The sequence below is a fragment of the Haliaeetus albicilla genome, chromosome 11, assembly GCF_947461875.1.
Source record: "Haliaeetus albicilla chromosome 11, bHalAlb1.1, whole genome shotgun sequence".
Lineage (NCBI taxonomy): Eukaryota > Metazoa > Chordata > Aves > Accipitriformes > Accipitridae > Haliaeetus > Haliaeetus albicilla.
In genome coordinates this window covers 38,821,309-38,843,625 of record NC_091493.1, presented here as the reverse complement: position 1 = coordinate 38,843,625, position 22,317 = coordinate 38,821,309, and the positions used below count along the sequence as shown (strand labels likewise).

General features: G+C 39.3%; 1 protein-coding gene across 2 annotated transcripts in view; it reads right to left on the bottom strand.

Moving 5' to 3' along the window:
• DOCK1 (dedicator of cytokinesis 1) overlaps positions 1-22,317 on the bottom strand; it is a 313,031-nt gene that overhangs the window by 54,086 nt on the left and 236,628 nt on the right. For both annotated transcript variants that reach the window (XM_069797209.1, XM_069797210.1), the window contains exons 33-38: positions 21,976-22,124; positions 12,067-12,152; positions 11,724-11,880; positions 8,432-8,472; positions 7,036-7,126; positions 2,964-3,083 (exon numbers count right to left, since the gene is read on the bottom strand). In XM_069797209.1, coding sequence (XP_069653310.1) covers positions 2,964-3,083; positions 7,036-7,126; positions 8,432-8,472; positions 11,724-11,880; positions 12,067-12,152; positions 21,976-22,124 — 644 coding nt within the window. The remainder of the gene's footprint in view (positions 1-2,963; positions 3,084-7,035; positions 7,127-8,431; positions 8,473-11,723; positions 11,881-12,066; positions 12,153-21,975; positions 22,125-22,317) is intronic.

Below are 22,317 nucleotides of genomic sequence, written 5' to 3'. Positions count from 1 at the left end.
GAGCTTAGAAGAGTAACGGAAAGTAATACTAATAAGGAATCAAATCCATAAAGTAGAACAACAGCAAAATGCAGAAGTTGTATCTGAAAATGCTAATTTTCTAAAGGTGAAAGATGTACTTCAGCTTTACCGAAGATTGATTTAAGGACCAAAAGTCAAATATAAGTAAAAAAGTAAGCTTCCTAAGAATAATGTTATTAAAAAATAGAAACCAGAATGAGGAATCTTAAATGGATCTCAAACTACAAATAACAGGGATATTCATGGTGAAGGCTAGTATTTTGTTCTCAGCAAAAATGAGATGCCCACACTCCTGCTTTCAGTGCAAGCCCACACTTTCTATTATTAAATTACAAATTTCTCAGGCACTTCTGACCTCCATTCCAGTCTGTGTATGGAGGACTATACTTTCCTCTAAATTCATCTCACCATGAATGCTAATACGTAGGGAATAAACCTCATGGTTGGTCTTCACTTGAAAAGTGCACCGTGCATTCCCCCTGGGAAATTACTCTGCTAAGAGAAAGGGATCATGGTTTTTGAGACGCTCAATTACACCACTCTTTAAAAAAAAAAAAAAAAAAAAGCTGATGTTTAAAAAACAAGTGTCACCTTTTAGGAAATCCCTCTCCTCCATTTTTTTCTACATAACATTTCTAACCATGTCTACCTCTCTTCTCAAGTCCTCTGCTTCGCACTAGACAGGCTGGAGTGGAAGAGGCAAAGCCTCACAACTTTAAAACAAAACCCTGAGCTTCTGTAAAAGCCTGGAAGTAGCTCTACAGCTCCCCAGGGTGACGTGACCTTCTTTTGACATCTCTTGTTAACTTTATGGGAAAAGAAAGCAAAGTAGTGGGATCAACCCAGGGTGAATTGCCAGGCAGAGACACAGCTGGGCAATTATGGTACAAAACAAGACGAATTGGTTAGTGTATCAGTACAGTCTTCTAAAAATGCACAGCAAATACTATTTCAGATGTGTTAGTGATTATGGAGTGGCATAGTTAAAGTAGCTGCTGGACTAGATTTGCAAACTGCATAGGTAAATATAAGAAGTTTATTTAACCTAATGTCAGAACACCCCAAATGAGAGGATTACCTTAATTCTACTGTGGAAACCTCAACTTTGAGCTTCCTGACATTTGAAAATTCATGTAAGAGGCTCATATTCTCAGTACATATTGATTTTTTTTCCTTTTCATTGAACAATATGAAAAGTTATCACCAACTTGAGTGACTAGAAAATGAGAGAAGAAATATCTGTAACTAGGAAAGAGTGCTTTGAAAATGAATCATCTCCTCACAGACAAAAAAAAAATCACACAGGACTCCTATGACTTAGTTATGCAAAGGAACAGGAGGAAGTAATCACAGCGGTCCCTTCAATACCATTGTTCAGCAAAAATTTTTAGAATAATGAAGATTCAGTTGTTTAATCTAACTATGAGGGAAAGGGAAAACACAGCATTTTCAGTGCTATTTCCTTTTGACAGCAGGCAAAGCCTTCTCTCACTTCTAGTTGTAAAATCGGAAAAAATTAAGAATGGTTATTCAGTCTAACAACGGTCTCTCAAGCGTGGATGCCGTGCTGTGTAATGTGGTGCAGGCTGAAAAATAAGCAGCAGGTATTTTGCCGGCTGTTTATATAAACAGCTCATTAGCGCTATCAGCAGAAACGGGTGGGTACAAGTTTAAGACAGGCTGTTTTCAATATAGATGTAAAGGATGCTGCAGCTTTTAATTTACAGCTCAAATGCATTGGCCTGGTGCTCAGAAGAACAATTCCCACCGCCTCTATACCAGCACCATAAAAGACTAACTGTGAAGCCATAAAAATGTAAAACAACAAAATAAAAACATGCGACTTCTGGCTTTTCCTTTCCAGAGAGGAATGTAATATTAAAATATACTATTAAATCAGCTATGACCCTAATTCTAACGAGGTTCTCCTTACCTGCTGTTAACGGGTTAGTAAAAGCTTTTTGGGCAGCAGAAGCGTGCTGTGGAAACCAACGCTATCCACTGCAGAAGCACCAAGGCACCTCCGCAAGCCCCAGCCCTGGGGCCGGTGTCTGTAGCCCGCACCTCTATCACAGTCTAGAATTACAATTCTTTTAGCATCATTTATTAACAACTTCTAAATATTGCATTAAGATAAGGTATAAAATTTGACCTTTTAAGCAAAGTTTCTATCAAAATATTAATCTGATTCTGCTAAAAACTTACGTGGAAAACATGAGCTGGTTGGATAATGTTCTAGCTCTACCAGAAAATGACATTTCTGTTTGTACTACATTTATGCAACAAAGATTGCTTTTAAAAACCCAAGTTTACGTTCCTGAAATACTCTGACAAAGAGATCTCTACTTGTATATTTAAACATTTTGTGCACGAAATATCCAAACACTGATAGATCCCTACATCTCCCTGTCTACCAAGTTAAACTCCTTCATCTGTGGGGACAGGTAACACCAGCACGCTCCCCTTCCCACCATGCAATGCCGAATGCAAATTCACCTTGCAATAAAAGACGCAATTGCAATGAAATACTGTCATCGTCTTGTGATATGAACCACAGACACCCATTCTCTGAGGGAATTATTTTGTGTACATGAGAAAAAAACAAGGGTAGCTGAAGGACTGCATTAGTTGTTGTAATTGCCAGAAAAAGCAAGTCCCCAAATTATATGCATCACTTTTTTATTTCCTCCGTGGCATCATATGCACATATATTTACCCTTAACACAGCAGTTATAAATGTACCATTGATTTCTTTTTACTTTTTTTTTTAGTATCATTATCTTTAAGTGCTAGGTGGTGGACCGTTTACATAAAGCACTCCAACTTATAACAAGTTTAAAGCTCCCTGAAGGTCACTTGATGCAAACTATGTTTACTATTCAACTTAAAAGTTAGAGAGAAAAGCAATGAAACATATTTGGACTTTTTTCTTCCCTTTTTACCTTGCCCTTGTCAAAGTAATGGATAATTTCTTGATATAGCTGATCTTTCAACTGTCCTTGAGTAGCAGCCTGGTATCCATCCCGCTGGGTCAGATGTGCTGCACATGCTTCTTCTGACCACTAAATCATACAAAAAAGAGGGGAAAAGTGAAAGCAAATCAAAAGTTATGAAATATGTCAGTAAAGTTAGGTTAAATGAAATACAGATTTTTTTTTATTTAAACAAGCGGTACCACAGCTAATGCACTAACAAAGATTTTTTCTTTTTGCAGTTGTGCACTTGGATTCCTTGGGCACAAAGACCATTTATTTGAATGCTGTAATTGGAGGCTAATTACATATATCAGCTGGAAGGATGCTTCTTGAGGTGGTTTCCTCTCCTCAGTGAGTTTGATGAGACTGACCTTGGCCTGCTGATGGGTACAACCTGCTGGATGCACAATGAACACTAGCAGGTTTATGTTGAGAGAAGCCCTGAAGCCAAGATACATCAATACAAACAGAAAGGCCTGTAGGCACAGAAATGAAATGGCTAAAATTCACAGAGAACTTTTGGAGGCATGGAAAAGCACAACTAACTTTATACAGCCTGTCTGCAATTAGTAGCTCTTGCTCTTCCAGCAAATGCCCAACGGATGAGGAGCAAGGCACAGATATTAAATGAATTTCCTCCTAGATCTGAGAGCACCAAGCAATTCCCTGCAGCTTTCTCCCTTGCACCTCCATATTCTGGTGTCCAGTAAGGCACAGATAAAACTGAAACCTCTGGACTCCAGTTTTCATATCACCTCTTCTTCATCTCCCTTCTCTCCTCCCACTAATATTCCCTACAACCTACCTGGGGATGAGACAATACTGGAGCCTATTCCCTGGACAGGATACTAATACTATAGCCTACCCTTCCATAGCTGTCTCTTTTCAAAAGGCTAACAGGAAATTAATACCTTAGAGACTCACAAACCTCTATCAAATCAAATCACAAACCTCCATTAAATCAAATGGAACTTCTCATAGATTGAAAAAGAGACAGGACAGGTGCTCCAATAGGACTTGTTGCCTTAAGAAACCAAGTTCCGAAAGATAAATTAATTAAAGAACTGTTCACTTTCTTCTCTGAAAATCTAAGTCACTAAAGGAGGAGGACTGCCCACTGAAATAAAATGGTATGACTTTAGGAAAAGAAGAAAAGATCATGCAGAAATCAGCAACTCAGATTTATTCACAGAATTACTGCCACATCATCCAGTTTCACCTCCTATATCTTATTAAATTTCACCCAATTACTTCTTAATTTGGCCAAAATGTTTGTGTTTGGTTAAAGCAGACAACTGTGACAACTTTGTACTGCAAAGCTGTGGTTCTGAGCAACACAAACTTCATGGAGTCTGCAATGCAACGGCATTTTTTTCAGCCTGCTAAGAGCCACTATCTTCTGTTAGCTTTGAACATCTTAATTTTGATTAAATGGGTTAAAAATACAACTGAAGTCTCTTTTCTTAAATGCGCTTCATCAGCCTGCAGTCATCTGGAGAAAACAATGGTGGCTGTCTCTCCACAGAGACAGCCTTCTTGCAAATTTAAAGGTGAAATTCTCGAAAGCTCTCAGTCTTGACCTGAATGTGATCCCATTAAAATCAACGTGAGGAAATGTACGCCAATGATGAGTGTCATTGAAAATCCTGTCCTCAAGGTTTGACAGAAAAACTCAATTGATTAAAGTTACACACACCACAATATTGCTGCTTCTCAAGGGATACTGAACTCCTCCCTCCACTGCTAACTACTGGTAGTAATAGGATATTGTATTAGATAGATCAATGTACTTTTATTATAATAAAATAATTCCAAATTATAGCGTAATGATATTTATAAACACACATCCGCTAAGTGATGAAAACCTGCCATAAATACTACCCTTACATTTGCCATCTTCTATCAAGTTGCATTATAAAAAAAGAAAATGGGGTATTTCTTTTCAGTAAATTAAAGGAGCGTATTAAGATACTCATCTGGTCTCTGAAGGTATTCTGTAAGAAAAAACAAAATTGGCTAAACTCTAGTTTAAGGTCACATAAAGCATATTGACTAAGAAATTCAAGCCATAACAGGTAAAAGTTTGAATGACACTTTATGGCATGCTTCACTCCATCATTCTTCTAGAAAACACAGCACCTGTGGAAGGGAATGAATGCTTTATCTTGTCTAAAAGGTTCATTCATGTAAAGCGCGATGAGCCAGTATTACACAATTTGGCAGTCCTGTTTTACGTCCCTCGTGGGAATAAGAGAGATCTTTATAGCCACAGACTCAGCGAGTTACTCACTCGAACTTCGACCCACAGGCAACCGACTGCACCAGTCTGTGTGACTGAAGGTGTCAGAGCCATCTCCTCACATCTTCACCTCTCTGAGACACATGTCTCAGCCCAGAAAATTTCATTACCGAAGAAGTGACTGTATCCAGCAGGCTGTGTCCAACCATTGCCCCTGCTTTTAGTAATGAATAAAGCTACTGCTACGGCGCTTTGGCACTCCAGGTGAATCTTACTGATGTTTTCCTGTGTAGTAAGCCTCTATTTATTTTAAAATACGGTAAATACATCTCAAAGTGTCTTAATTTAAATTGCACACGTACGCTCTGCATCATATTTAGTCTTATTATAGCTTGGATGCAGTTTACTCGGTTTTGAGGTATGAATAATTCTCAGTGCATCCGTTAGAATTATTTCATTTAACATCTTCCGCTTTTCAACTATTCCAAATAGATATTTTACACTTGCATTTCGCTTGGCGTTGATTAGATTAAAGCAAAGATTGCGAAGAACAATTCGCTGCTTAGAATGAGATAAATTTCCTTTATGAAATGGGGTGCCATTAGCATAGCTTCTGTAATAATACCAAAGGCTTGCAATAATACAGAAGGTTGCAATACACTCGCCATTGGCATAAGAAGTAGACCAAGGGGAAAACGCAGTTCTCTCTTATTCTGTCCCTGACTCTCTGCCCCATACGACCGTGGGTGCTACTGTCCTCGAGGGGAGCAGAAGGAGATCCAGGTCTCCCCGGAGAGAGGAGAGTGGGTGGTGAGACGTGAGGAAGAAGAATGGGACTAAAGCAAACGCTTCAGAAAACACTAACTCTTACCTGCTTTTTAAAATTAAAACATAGAACTCCTTGCTAGTAATTTAGTGATGAGTAGGCTATACTAAACATGTGATTTCATGACACATGGGTCACAGCATCCTTCTATATGATAAAGCCAGCAACTCGGTTGGTACATGCTGCCACACTTGTGACACAATCAGGTAAACAAGCTGCAGGTAAGAGACACCACCATCTATCCAGAAAGCTTTCAGTGAGATTAATGCTTATGAAATTACAGCTTCACTACATTTCTGACTGACACTATGTAGTGTTAAAAACTCAAATGCTTTATTTATATGCACTTTGTATAGATAAAACATTTTATTGACATATATTGCAGGTTCTACCAAAACATTCCTTGAAGAACAGCAATATGGTTACGTCTCTTTAAATGTCCTATAAACTGTGTAAAGTTGCACTAAAATTGCACGTACCTTTTAAAGGCATGAGCTTGGAAAGAAGACTATTTGAATCTCTGTAATTTTTCAAAATCAAAATTGCGTCTACAGATACCCAAGAGCACTTGAGAACAGTCTCTAGTATTCCCTTGTATTGCCTTTGCAAAAACAATTCTGTGGAGAGCCGATTTACTAAAACATGTGTTTAGATGCTTCCACACATTACATAATTTTGTTATTTAAAAGAAATTCAAATTACAGCTCTGCAATTTGTAACTTGTGGTTTTGACTTGACCGCACTTCCATTCATTTCAGAGCAAGACAAGTGAAGCATGCTCTGACATACACTAATGGCAGAGGGTTGCTTTCCGGCAGGTATTAATTACATGGGCAAAAGATAAAACTCACATAAGAAGCAGCACACAGCTGTTAATCAGTTTAAAGTGCAGATGTTCTAAGAGTGACAAACACTACTACTACTGGTTACTGCTAACGTGATTTTCAAAACTTGCAATGTATATTGGTGTTTACCTTAAGAAGCTTTGCATGCAGAAGTAACGTGTAGGCAGCTTCCGTATAGTTATCGCATTCTTTGTGCAGGTCACACAGCTTGTACAAATACCTGCAAGTAATAAAAACAATGGTGTTTTAAAAAGGTTGGTTCTTAAATGTTACTAAATAACTTGTTTTGAAGACTACAATGGTTCAACTCTAAACAACTAAATGTATGTGGGATTATTTAAAGCTCGTATTTCTGTGTGCAGACAACCTTTAGGACCATTTGCGTTTCTGCTGTGTTCTTTTTCCAATGGATATAAATGACTTGGGATGCATAATGAATCCAATACAGATTCTGTGCAAGAGATATCACTCTAATTGTTCAGCTGTGGAGACATATAAGTCTTCTTCCTCGACTTCAGTATCATCACACCTATGAAGGAGATTCTCTTCATTTGTTTGTTGGGATTTTTTAGTGACAATTTAACCCCCACCCCCAAACTATTAAAATTGTGTTTTGAAAAAGCCAGTGAAAATACAGAACTTTGATATTCATTATTACACATTATAAGTTTGTTAACAGAAATAAAAAGGAGAGAATTTGGGCGGGCGTTTAACAGTGGGAGACAATTTGTCTTTATAGAGATCCTGAATAGGGCAGACCTCCGACTCACAACTTTATGTGTTTGTGCACAGTTACCAATCCTGCCTTTTGCTAGATTTGATTTTCTTTTTGCAGACTAATAAAGCACTAATTAAAACCATTTAAACAACAGGAAGCGAGTTCACAAGTGAAAATTCTTCCAAAAAGGTAACAAGCATCCGAGAATGAATTCATGAATAATATTTAGATACCTAAAATAGCATTAAAAACACAAGCTTCATCATTTTAGCACAACGGTCTAGCCAATTTTAAGCCAAAGTACAAATAGAGGACTAGGAACCCTGAGGTTTACAAAAAGCACAACAACATATTACCATTTTTATTTTGTGTGAAAATAGATTTTGAAAGGTTCCTAAAAGCTTTAAATTTAAAATAAGTATCAGTCATAATACTATTTAATAGTCCTTTTTACCCCAAGTCACATATTTTGTACCTCGCCAGGAGGCAAAATTATTTCTTTGCTCAGCTTTCTTTTGACTTATTTATTTCCTTCATGTGACAACACTCCCGAGCATTCAGTGTTCATCATAATATAACTGAAGGAGCTGGAGAAGGGGGACAAAAAAAAAATCTTATGACTAATTTCTAATGCTCACTGTTCTCAGTGAAGATAAGCTTTTGAATGTACTTAAGGTTCAGTCAAGGTATGTTTTTTCATTACTTCTTTTCCTCTAGCCCCGAAGTGACTGCTTAATATGAATTTAATTTTCTCCAATTACACCACAGTAAGTCAAGCAGAGTTTGTCACTGGTCATGTTTACAAACCTTATGTACATTTCTTCTCTTTCAATCTCCTTGTAGAAATTCTGAAAAACAACATAATTTTGTTACAAAGTCTTTGATTTCAGAGTCTAGAATGTATACAGAACAAGCTCTAAATTAAAAATTCATAATTGCGTAACATCAACCTCAAAACTGCAAAATGAAATGTGCCTCTAGTGATAGAACACAAGTTATTTAACTTACAAAGTCTAATGCTCTGATGTTTCATGATGTAGTCTATTAGGGCTTATGTCTCTTTGCAAAGGTTAAGAATTTGCAAGAAAAGTACTGCTAGAAATTTGCTTCTGGCATTTGCAAGTCACACATCATTAACCATTTTCAGTTGAAATTTTGTAATATACAAAACCATAATTTTTGAGCAACAGTTGTTCTATGGATTTAAAACTCCAAACCTGAGTTGAGCAATACATCATCTGCTCTTGAATTCTAATACTTTCTTTGGAAATAAAAAGTTAGATTAGTGTTATTTATCTGGCTTCATATGCCACACATTATCATCACACTCTTCAGAAATGTCTGAATGCCTCCGGTCTTGAGATAAACTAGTTAACACTACAAACATTGTAAATGCAAGATATGATAAACTAGGCGAGATATTAAAGGCATTTCTGAATCTAATTTAAAGTTTGCCTTCAAAAGTTAAAATATATCTAAGAAAACAAAATACAAAGAAATTTCTGCTTCACTGAATTAAAATATATTGCAATACTAAATTAAATCAGTCCGAGTAGCCACTAATAGATGCGCAAGCCCAGGACTAAGAGATGCATAAGGCCAATACAAAACTGTTCCCTTCAAAGAGAATCGAAATGCAAGACGGAATCTACATACCGCAGTTGGAAATGACGGATTATTCAGTGGATATACCATTTTAGCTGACATAACTGCTCACTGGTTTTCAGTTCAACTCAAAAGACAAACTGAACCACATGAGAAAACTCTGCTGTTTTTGCTTACTTGTGTGTTGTTTGCTTTTTTTTAAAGTAGACGAGACTTCTGAGTTAGGTGGATCAATAACATAAAACCATTTTATCCTGATATTGCTGCCAGCTGCTCTGCCCTTCTGATGCAGCTCAAGAAGCAACATCAAATCAACCAAAACGGGAAGGGGCTTGGGCAGCAGGCTGCCACTGACACACATCACATTTGGCACAGTTCCCTCTCCCCTAAAAAGCGGTCCCTGCTCCTGCCCCCTCTTCGGGTGCAGGTTCCCACATGCCCCTTACGCTGCCCTGGCCCACACGCGTGTGGCTCTGCAGCGAACGGGACGAGGAACTGATGGGGATGAAAAATAACCGGGGGGGGAGAAATAGGAGCTTTCAGCAAGGTCCCTCCTCGGATCTGCCCTGCTACCTTGGCGGCACGCTTGCTTTCGCCAGGATTGTCAGGGGTAGGAAAAAGCAGCTGAGGGAACAGATAGGGCTTCTATTCTATTTTTTTTTTTTTTTTTTTTTTAACATCAGCACTGGCTTAAATGCGTATCAAAACCTCTGACTTAAACTATAGTCAATACAGACAAACTTAATCCTGTGAAAGACTCTGCATCGTTAAAGTCCCAATTAAGAACTCTTTGAGACCTCAGGTGGGAATTGTGCCGAGTACCAGCTCTGGGCTGGATTTTTGCAAAGGCAGGTGCCTGGAGAATGATGAAAAGACTGAGTTGGCCCTGGAGGGCACACGGGACTTTAAAATCAAGCTAAAGTTTTAAATCACGCCTACTGAAAAAGAAGAAAAGTTCTGCCCTGCAATGCTTTCCTGCATTTCCTGCAGACTTCAGTGTCAGGGTTGCATGTGGATATCTCACAGTGATTTAACCCGACAGCAGTAAACAGCCCCCAAAATTTACCATCTGCAGCTATTTGAAAAACTCAGAAGACAAAAATCGGCATCAGGAGATGCTGTTAGAGACACCTGGAGAAAACAAAATCAACCCCCAAGCGTGCCACCGGTCCCCCTGCAGTTGCTATGGCCAGAATTACTACAAGACTAGTATTATGATGAAGGGAAGGAGAAATAAATCCACCTTCCTAAGGAAATTTTCCCAGTTCTATAAACTGTTGTCATCTTTTAGAGCACAGGGTGCATGTGATTTTTTATTTCCTATCTTACTTGGTGTCAACCGGCAGGCTTTTCTAACTCAAATTCTGCTCAGGAGGATGCTAGGACTTTTCTGCGGGCAACCTAACGGCACTTACTAGATCAACAGCCAGTGACAACCCTCCAAGTTTCTCCTCTTTTCCTATTTCCTAAACATTCTGATGCTTTTTGATGTGCACAGAGAGGAAAAACAAACTAAAAATAAAATCCCAATTTCTGATTTGGGACCATTTCATTTATAGCTTACGTGATAGCACGGCATGAAGGCTGCACTGCACAAGCCAAGGACGTTTGCATTGCTTGCAAGTGCTAAAGCTACAAAGTACTTACCCAGATCTTTCCAAACCAGCCTGAATGAAATCTATCACCCATATTACATAAAGGATAAACACTGTCTGTGCCCCACATGTTTAAATGAAATACAAGCTTTGACCATGATATAGGGATGAAATCTATGAATCCTTAGGGGCTAACAGTTTAATACTGAGTCCTACTAGAAAAATCAAATTTAGCTAGTACTATGTTTGGGGGTCTCTAAAATTGATTTTGATATCATTTTTCAATACGCGCTGATTTTGTGCTAATAAAATCTCATACGCTAATGCTTCGGCCAAAAAGCATGATGTGCATGCTATGGGGACAATTTCTCTTGCTTCCAACTCTGGCCTAGATGGACAAAGGTTTGTAGTATATAGCAGATATTCCAGAATTTCTGGAACTAAGAGGAGGAAATTTCATATTCTGCTTTGAATGAAATAGTAACATTCAAATTTCTTCAAAAATTTTGAATATGAAGGCTGAGCAGTAAGCAGAATAGAAATGGGATTGCAAATGCATGAGAATTTCGGTAGTAAACTGCATATTACTCCAACATTCTGTATGTCGAAGTGTTCTTCTGCATGAAGTTGTTCATATATCAATTGTAAATGTCAATGAGCAGCCCTCAAAGATCGGGCCCTTAAACATTTCTTCTTAAATCTTTCCTTAGAATCAATTAAAGAAGTAATAACCCATGGTTTCATAGATTGACCTTCATTAAAAATGGGTAAAACCCCGAAAGTATTTCAAACTTCCATGAGAACCCCAACATGTACTCTGTTTTACACAAATCTTTTGTTAAAGCTGTAAAATTAAGAATGCAGTAGTCATTTCAGGCTGGTGACTTCTCTTTGCTTACCAGCACGTTGACAGTGCAGCTCATGCGGTTCTCCTTGTTCTCATCATGCATTATGGTCCTGTAGTCCAACAACCTCTCCATTAAGCGGACAACAAGTTTCACGAAAGTTTCTCCACTCTTAGCAAGGTATTTGTGTTTTCTGCAGTGCTCCAAGAGACTGAAAAACCAATTACATTCGCCTTGTTAATCACATGCAGAAAAAACCTTGACTCAGGTGCAATTTTAAATATTGTGCATCATTAACAGATTTTAATTACTTCTGGGCTACAAAGTTCATTGTAGTCTAATTGCTCTCTCTCCTGACTTTACTGTGACATAAATCTTGCTGCTGATCAACACTTACATTTTGTCAAATAGCACTTTGTACTGTTCATCTCCTCTGCCTCCTTCCACTTCATGATCCAGTTTCGTGATGATCTCATTTTCAAACTATAATTAAACAAAGCAAGCGTAAATAATCAGATGGCAAATATTTCACTTTATTACTGTAGCCTCAAAGGTTCACAGATTGGTTGGGTATCTTGGTGAGATGTTTAGCCACTATTTTAAAGCTTGATTGACTTTAAGAGTTTGCAGTCTCTGATATTAGACTATCCACGATGATCTCCTGCCCTACAAGGACTTTTTTGTTGGAGAAATCATTGGTCATGTTGTTAAATGAAGTGTAAATATTTGCATTACGAAAAACCAAATAAAGAGATTAATGACAAGAATGAGGGCAGGGAAAAAGAAGACACAGAGCCAGACACAGAATGTCCCCTGCAATAATGGGAATAGCAACAAAAGTAAAATGATGAAAGCTCTATGAAAGAGGATATATAACACCTGAGGCTGGATAACTCAGCCAGATGCACACCCTAGCATCACTAACACCCCTTTTGAGCGTACGGATACTGACTCAAAGTGGGGCACAACTCAATTAACAAACCTGTTAATAAGTCACTGCAGAGGGGAAGGAAGTTGTTTCAAACAAGAGTAATATTTTTATTTGGGTAATAATAAAAGAATGCAAACTTAAGTGGGCATTAGAATATATTTTAAATGCAAACTGGACAATTCACTGGATTTTTAATGACTGCGAAGGGTTTCACCTGTTGCTGCGACATTCATTCCCTAGGGCCCAGGTTAGGAACGCATGCAACCTGTTAGCGGACGAAGGATCACTCTAGGCCTGCTCCTATGTCACGAATCGGTCTAGTCATCTAATTCCTAATTCTTCATTAAATAAGCACAGACATCCGCACCGTTGGTGACACAACCTACTGTCAAGAGAGCTCAGCAGAAGAGCCCGGGTGAGAGGGAAGCCTGTGGCAGGGGAAAGGGAGCCCATTAGTCAGAGTGGGAGTTTATTGACAGAACAGTTGCCTTCAGGTTTTTTCACTGTCACTGGCTTAAGCAGTCCCTAACTATTCCGAGGAGAAGCAAAGGGCCACCTGCACAAGAACAAAGCGTACTCACATTTTGTAAATGTCAAGAGATGTACTTTGCATCTGCAGTTAATATTAACGGCATATAATGTACGAAGGGAAAAAGAATGGACTGTCTGTCCCTCGATACCCTTCCAGACCGAGGATGCACTTCCACAACCGCCGGCCTCAGCAGCAGCCGACAGACCCGCTCTTGCACCTCTGCTCGAGCCACAGGCTTTCCTTCCCAGTGCTACGCTCCCCACCTCTTAAGTCGTACCAGTAAGATAACAGCATTTCTTGGCTTTTTTATCAATTATTTCCACCGATCACAATACCTACTTCAGCGACGACAGGATTAGCTCCCCTGTCACAGCCACCAAACGCTGCCCCATCAGCAGAGGGGCTCGCTCTAACTGGGGAAGGCAAACTTTTCCTAAAAGCCTGTAAGCAAAATCAGAGTTTTTTTTTCGCTGGCAACAACCGCAAGGAGGCAACAAGGACAACCTCGAAGAGCGTTGCAGTAGAGGTTATGCGCTAAAGATGTAGCTGATATCTACGCTGAAAGGCAAAAATCAAAATCTATGTACGAGGAAGAAAAAACCTCCCCGCGGAGAGCCCTGCCAGCCCAGCAGCCTCCGCCAAGGGCTGATAACGGGCCCCCGGGCGACAGGACCACCATTGGCAAGTGGGTCCCATGCGTGGCCACCCCACTGGTGTTCCTGCCCCGGCCGTAGCATCACCGCTCAGCGTGGCAACCAAGGGGCAGGGGGGACAACAGGGGACACGGTCAGCCCCATGGGGGAGCTGGGGAAGACAAGTTGTTATCTCCAGCCAGCAGCAGGGCTCACATTGGTTTAGCTAGGTAGAGAAACGGGATTTGTTTTTTTAGCCCACGCTGTGAAATTCTGCTGGCAGACTTAATTTCAGTGAGGAGTATGAGATCACCCTTGCCAACGGACTTACGTCATGATGAAACTCTGACGGTAAGTGCTTTTCACCACCTTAATTTACATCGCTTTGAGGAGGTGCAGTAGCTATATCCACCACCGAGCTCTTTCTGCCAACGTACGCTCTGCCCACACAGTCCCACCTCGGCCACGAGAGGTTATCGTAACACCTCTACCAAGTACCAGATGGACATGCCCGTAGTTCTGCCACAAACCCTTTCTCCTGAAAGAACTGCCGCATGCGCGGGGCAAGGTAAATCTGGGCAGAGCAAGAGAAAAGCCTGCAGCATTTAAGGGCGAGGAGAAGCATCTCGGCCACCCCCACAGCTGGAGGTACCTGCCTGCTCACCTGGAAGGTCGTTTTCTGAAGCCCACCACAGTTGTGAACATACACATGCTGGCCAAGTTGAACCTGCGTACAAAATGTGGCCACGGACTGTAGAGATGTTCCTGCTTTGCTAAGAAAAATCCTTTTTAGGGAGAAATACACATTGGTATGAAGGATTTGCTTGGTAAATTGCAACAATGCCAAAATACTCCTCTTTGTTAGGACAATGCAATCTTGGAACATCTTAACAGGCTCAACAGCAGTGATGTAAAAATCCTCAGTCAGATCCAGGACGCTGTTTTTGTCTCCCTTTCCAAGCTCCATGTTCTTCTCGGCATTAACTGCAGTAATGTTCACATCATTTCCTACCTTCATGTGCAATCCCAGACATTTTGTCCTCTGCATTTGAGTCGGGAAATTTATTTTTACATGCTACCTGGCAGCCCACCAGAATTGTGTTACAGAGAAAAAAAATCTCTGCTCTGAGCTCAGTGACTACAAACCACCACAACGAGTAATGGCAGAAAAAGTCCTGCTCACCTACCGCTCAGAGCAAATTCAGGATACAGTCTAACAACATGGACAAGTCAATAGAACCATGAGCTGTCAGGAAACCCGAACTACAGATTGTATCATGCAGAAAGCAATAAAATCAACCAAATCCCCAAACAACAGATATTCCATCTTAAAACAATTTTTTAAATTATGCGTGACTGCTGTAAAGATGAAATGCCAAACCTCAGATTAAAACATTGAAGACGTGCTCTTCTGTTCCCCAAATGATCCACAGAATCATAGAAATACTGACTGGAAGAGACCTCGAAGGTCATTTCGTTCAGCCTCCCAGGTGATGCAGAATTATTGCCAACACTAGATCAGGTCAACTGTGACTTGCTTAGCCAAGTACTGAACATCTCCATGGATGGGTGATTACACAGCCTCTCTGCATAATCTGTTCCACTCCCTCACTACTTTCCTTGTGAAGAAATGAATGAAAAGTGAAGTGAAGTAAGGTTTTTAATACAATGAATCCATTATTCAAAAAATGACAGGAAAATGAGAAAAGGAAGAATAATGCAATCCACCCCCTCTAAGAAGCAAACACAAGCTGAAACACGTTCCCATAGTACAAGGACATGTCAAGTAAAACACTGAAGCAACACAATGATGAAACAGAGAAGTCACAAAATTCATGTTCTCTAATGAGACCAGAGAGAAATTGAGTTTCTATACCAATGTGAAAAATGACACTTGCTGCCAGTGTGAGCCCTTTAGGTGATATATTTTTTAGTAAGAGATTACTCAGACGAAGAAGAGCAATTACATCTGTCATACAGGATCTTGAGTACCTTCCTGATATCAATTTTACTTAAATTTCTGTAAATCTAGGCTTTGTTGGGCCATCTTCCTAACGGCCCTCTTGGGTTGAACAGAACTAGCTGTGTGGCATTTCTGGGGTTTTAAGGACTATTAACAATATCTTTGCTCTTCAATCACTCTTGATACTTCTCAAGGAATTGATATGACGCAGATCATGCGAGCAAGATGACTAAACATTATTTAACACAGTTAAAATTTCTACTGCGGTCCTTCCACAGAAGAACATTTCTTCGAGACAAGTTGAAGTTTATGGAGCTATTGTCTTCCATGGTGGGAGTAAGAACGTGGCCCTGGAGTTGCATAAACTAATGGCTCTGGGACACTGCATCTGGCATCTGTTGACAAAGTCTCGATTTTTTTTTTTTTTTTTTTTTTAAATGCATAGAATAGCACAAAGTAGGCCAGCAAATATTGTGATGGAATTTACTCTCAAGTGAAGAAGCGCCAAATTTTCAATGTTTATGTTAAAGCCAATGGCACTTGCTGAGGCTTTTTCTGGAGGCTTAGCGAGTATAACTGGCACCATCAATGAGTTAGATTCACATCCTTCTGTTGACAGTGAAAGCTTGAGGGGTGATGTTAGGAAGATTACAGGAAATTATTATCAACTTCTCCTTGCAGTTGATCAAGATCTCAGCTTCTCTTTAGGACATGTGTTTGAACTTGAGCAAAGAGTATATCCACGACTTCATCTGTCTGTTACAATCTCCCGTCTGGAGAAAATAAATCAATGTAAGCTATCTAGCGTCTTCAAGTGTCAGCTCAACTAATCACTTTTGGTTTTAGGTTTACCTAAAGTGTGGTCAGGCTATATTTTTAGCACTGACTGACAATTTAATCTAGCTGTAGATGAAGAGGACTTTCAATCCTCCAAGCTGCTATAAATTTGTTTTGATATGGTATAATAATGAATTTGCCATATAAAATTCAAGTGACAGATAACACCACTAGAAATTAGTCCTAATGCAGAAATAGCACACAAGTACTGTAAAACTTTGGCCAAAGGCTGCCATGAAAGTAGGTGGTAATTCCCAACAGTTTCATCTGTTCCCTTTCTGATTTTCCTACAGCATTCTGGTGGGCAAACGATCTGGCAGCCATTTAATACTAGGTGATTTTGGAGGTCTCTAGACTTACAGCATTACCTTTCTCCCTTGCTCTTCAGGTGGGGTGAGGGAGGAATACCAGTATTATCCAAAAGACCAGAAAACAAGAAAAACTTACATTTCAACCATAGTTAACTAAAAATGTTACTTATCGAAATTAATCCTTTGTGGGGGATGACTTATTTGAATTTGCACATTCAGTGGGATTACTGAGGAGAATCTGCAGCATCAGAGAAACTTGGACAAGTCGTTAACTTGTGTTCTCTCTGCAAATCTATAGCACAGGGAAAGGGACGTTAACACAGTGCTCAGAAGTGGTAAAAAGACTTAATAAGGAATGATAGGTTCCAAAAGTCAAGAGAGATTCGGAGAAACTAGGTACCTCTCATTAAGGAGAATTATATGAATTTGAAATTCATTGATAGCCAACAAGAAATTACACTGCAAATAAAAATGCTAGTATGACCATTTGATGATACTGAGATTTATTGTTAAATATTAGAAATGAATTAAAAGCATTCCTCTTTATTTCTTCTAGTCTTTACTCATTTAATTCTCTTCACAACAGAATGCTAGCTAGAGGTACTTTAGCTGCCCCCATAGTTTTATTTTAGTAATCATATGCATTATGGATTCATTTATTATGCATTTCTATATGATTTTGCATTATGGATTCATTTATTATGCATTTCTATATGATTCTGCATTATGCATTCATTGCTTATGCACTTCTATATCATTTTTCTATCTTCTCGGCTATGGTTCCATTATGCTAAGTGTCATTCCAATTTGCGGAAAACAGGAAAGATGCACTGTTGCATTTTGGGGGCTCTTTCCTCCAATCATTACTTTTACACAACTCCGTACTCTAACAGGGTAAGAACACATGCTGGAGCTGGTGTGCTTATATCGCTGATGCTAACGCCACCAGACACTGATGATTCTCCTTAGTAATGCAGTCTGAAATCTGGACATATGGGACTTCTAATTTCTTCTTGCTCACTACTGCAGAGTGGGGGGTACAGCCCTCAGATTTTACTTTGAAGGATAAGGGTCCTTCCTTCCTTCCTACTGGATGACAAATGTAATTATGTTGGGGAAGACAGGCTGGGGTAGCGCTTCTGACTCAGTTCCTTTACCTTATTTTGTTAATAGGTTTTTTTTGCTCTTGAAGTAAGGTACTTAGACTAATTAATTTGTACCAGATCAGTTAAAAAAAATCATATTATGATGCAGTGCTGTGAGATAGCGAGAACCCACCCAACACCTCCCCCTGCCTCCTCCACGCTCTGTATGGTACCAGTTCCTCCACCAGCACATCTCTATGAATGGGTTCAACCCAAAGCAAGCAGAACATCACATCGGCAATGACACAGGTCCAGAAAAGGTAAGTTAAAAGTTTTGGGTAAGCAAACAAACAGGAGTGCTCATAGGAAACTGAGCTGGAGCAAGTGACAGCCGGGAGGAACAGGCAGCAAAAGCAGGAGGTCAGGGCTTTTTATGTTCTGAATTCCTCATTTCAGCTTAACGGTTGTTTCATGATGAACTTCCTCTCCTGCTGTCACCACGGGATCCATCACATTCACCTGACCAGGCCTTGAACAATCAAACCAATTCTCTTTCATCGCTCCTGTGGCTGAGACATATTCCCTTTGATCTGGAGGGTTCGCTAGTAAAACAGGCAAAGGGAAGAAAGCAGAGTGGAGAAGGAGGCATTTTCTTCTATAGGGAAGCTTCAGTCCCACTCTGACTTTAGTATCAGATTCATGCTTTGAGGTACAGGCTACTTTGAAGCCTTATACAGGCTTCAGAGCACCTTAAGGGGAGAGGACAAAAATGGGCAACTCCAGCTTTTAATTCAGTCGGCCTTTAATTTAGTTCTCTAAAAAGGAGAGGAATTTATCTTCTGTTTTTTTCTCAGGGCTATATATACTGGAAGAACAAAAAATCCTCATTCTGTCTGTTACTGGTTTTACCAGGCAAACCAATTCATACTGAAATTAAAACTGCGATGGGTAAAGCTGTCTGTTTATAATACAAGCCATCACAGCATTCAAGTTCTGCAAAAAATTTGAATTCCTCCCCCACAAATCATGAGGTTTGTACATCTGCTGGAGAAGTGGAGCCAATCTAAACCCTTGTTGATGTGACTAATAAGGTTAGATAATTGGATTTCTGGCAGATTAGTTTAACAGCAGCCAACCATTCAATTTTGAAGTTCTCTTTGAAAGCAGTGCCGGACAATGATAATTGGTAGTTGCATATAAATGATGTAATGCAGTACATTACACCAACACATTAAGTATGAAAGCTTGCCTAGGTACTGGTAATACAATACAATTCATCATTAAACAAATCAATCAATCAATCATACAATCAATCATTAAACAAATGATTTTTCTGTATTTCTATCACTTAAACACAAAAGAGACAAAAAAGATGAGTCAGGAAGCTACAGGCCAGGCAGGCCCACTTCAGTTCCTGAGGAAACCATGGAGCAAGCCCTCATGGAAGCTATTTCCAGGTACATGAAGGGTGAGAAGGTGACTGGGAATAGCCAATATGGATTTACCAAGGGTAAATCGCATCTGACCAACCTGACTGCCTTCTGTGATGAAACTATCTGCTCAGCAGATGAAGCACTGTGGTTGTCTCGACCTTAGCAATGTGTTTGATACAGTCTCCCAAAGCAGCATATTTGTTGACAAGTTGGTAAGATATGGACTGGATAGACAGCCTATGAGATGGGTGGAAAAAGCGGCTAAATTGCTGATCTCAAAGCATGGTGGTTTAATGACTCTGACAGCATGAAAGACAGCCGACAAGAAACTGTATAATGTTTAAGGAAGAGGAACATAAAGTCTTGAAATCGGGATGGCACAGTTGCAAGCAGCAGTACAAGATGCGCTGCTGGAAAGGACCTGGCGGACAGCAAGTTGAACATGAAGAAGTAGTGTGTCCCTTCAATGGGGGCAAAATGTGTCCTTGATTCCACCAATGAGAGTACAGCTAGAGGATCAACAGGATTATTCCACTTGTTGGTCCATGGCTGGAATACTGCATCCAGATTTGGTTCCCCCAGCTCGAGCAAGACACTGACAAATTGGACACGGTCTAATGGAGGGCAACCAAGATGAGCAGAGTGTTGGAGAACCTGGCCTGAAGAATGATTGAAGGAATTGGGTTTGTTCAGCCTAGAGAAAAGCAGAGTCAAGCCTTCCAACACCTAAAAGGCGGTTATAGACGAGATGGAGTTACTCTATTCACAAGGGTGCACAGTGACAACACAAGCAGCAACAGGCGCAAGTTGATTCAGGCAACTTCCATCTGGATATAAGAAGAAAAGTCCTAAACATTGGAACAGGTCACCCAGAGAAGTGGTGAAACCTCCCTCACTGGAAATATTCAATACTGAGCTTCAGATAGCCCCAGATAACCCAATCTAAGGCCCAGTTGGGACCAGATTACTTCCAGAGGTCCCATCCAACCTAGACTTCTCTATAATTCTTTGCTTTTTACCAGCTGTGATCTTCATTCCCCAAAGACCAATCTGAGATACTCAGCAAACTATATAACTACATTATCTGCAAAACTGTAAATGGACAGATTGATTATTTCCCGTTAGACATAACTGTTCAGTTCAAACGCACTGAAAAAAAGGTTTACTACCGCTGCACCTGTCATATCAATGCTATGTCCATAAAGAAAGAAGCTATACTGACATAAGAAATATATGTTGAGTACCTATAATCCAAGACAGCTCTGACTTAAGCAAGAGGCATTTTTCTTCTCAAAAGGCAAAAAGAATTTGTGTGAAATATTTAAGACATTCATTTATTAAAATCACCCAACTATTCCTCACAAAGCTGGTTTCCTTCTGTCAAGAAAATATAGGGCCATAAATTTAGCTATAAAGTTACCCTCGGATTTTTCATGATCCATATAATTGTACAAATAAAAAATGACAAGCAACAAAAGAGAGCATCTGACAGGAAACTGTTTAAATGGCATCCCAGTGAGCATTTCAATCTTTACAGTATCATCGGAGTCAAACATAAGAAAGAATGATTATGCAGTAATTGGATGGATCTAAAATACAGTTCACAACCTTTCCACACACCATCCAGCACAAAACAAATCAAAGTAATAAAGCTGATGCCATTCCCTTGCTTAAGTCTCTCCACGCAGATATTCATTTACTCTGGCTACAGATTTATTAAGAGCTGGTTATGAAAAATAGTTCACAAAAAAATATGGAAAAGGTTAAGAATTTTCATCCAAGAAAGAAAACTGCCAATATAAAGGGAAAAAAGTAAACAACACATGTCAAACTTTATTGCAAAATTCACAAGGTCATATCCTGAACTGACAGAAATTTCAGTGTGAAGGACCTACACTAGCTTATACCATAACACTACCTGGCCTAACTAGTCTTATACTCAATCCATAAGGCAAAGCTTCAAAGGAAAGAAGGTCAAATGAATGATGTCAAGAAACTTTCCTTCACTCCACTTGTCTCTCAAAAGTTGATGCTATCAGGGTAAGATTGTGTGTACTTATTCAAGGACTTCCCTCAGCAAATAAAACAGAATAAAACTACTACGTTAGTATTTTAGATTTTGCAGTGCCTGTATAGCGTGAAGAAACTGACACTGACTGGATACCTTTTTTTCCTCTTCGAAATCCATAAAATGATAGAGTATCAAAATTATAAGATACCAGAGATGATAAATTCTTACAGGTTATAGTTTCTTTTGCCACATTATCAGGCTTCCTTTATGTCCAATTTAACTCAGAACTAGACTCCTTTTCTGAGTCACAGTGAAAATTTAAGGTATCTGTCTTTGCTCTCCTTTTGTATCATAACGAAAGGTTTCATTTACTGCATGCAAATTTATCCTTCAATAAGAATTTAAAACCAACAGATGAAAACTCTATAGCCACTCAAGAGTTATAGAAAATAAGCAAATCCATAATTATATTTTCTTTAGAAAAATAAGAAATAACAAAAATTCTTATGTTCTGTCAAAGAACAATTAAATCTTTCTTACAAACTTTAAATATCTGTAGCTTACTGCTTACCATCTGGAAGCTTCTAGTAAAATGAAATTCACACTGCATCATATCAAAGAAGATTGGGATTGTAGCTTTCCGAAGTTCGGTTTCAGGGATAAGCGTCATTTCTAAGATAGGTCCCACCATTTCTGGGATGAACTTGATTTTATGCTGACCTTTAAGAGAAAAGATGCATTACAGAGTTAATGAACAGCCACTGACTTTGGTAGAAGATATCTGTTATAAAAACTGTATCAATAAATTCTCATATGGCATAAGAAAGTATTTTTCAAGATCTGACTCTACGGAAACACGTATTATTTATTATTTATGCCACAAGAGGGGAAGCATGTGGTACGTATAAACCCA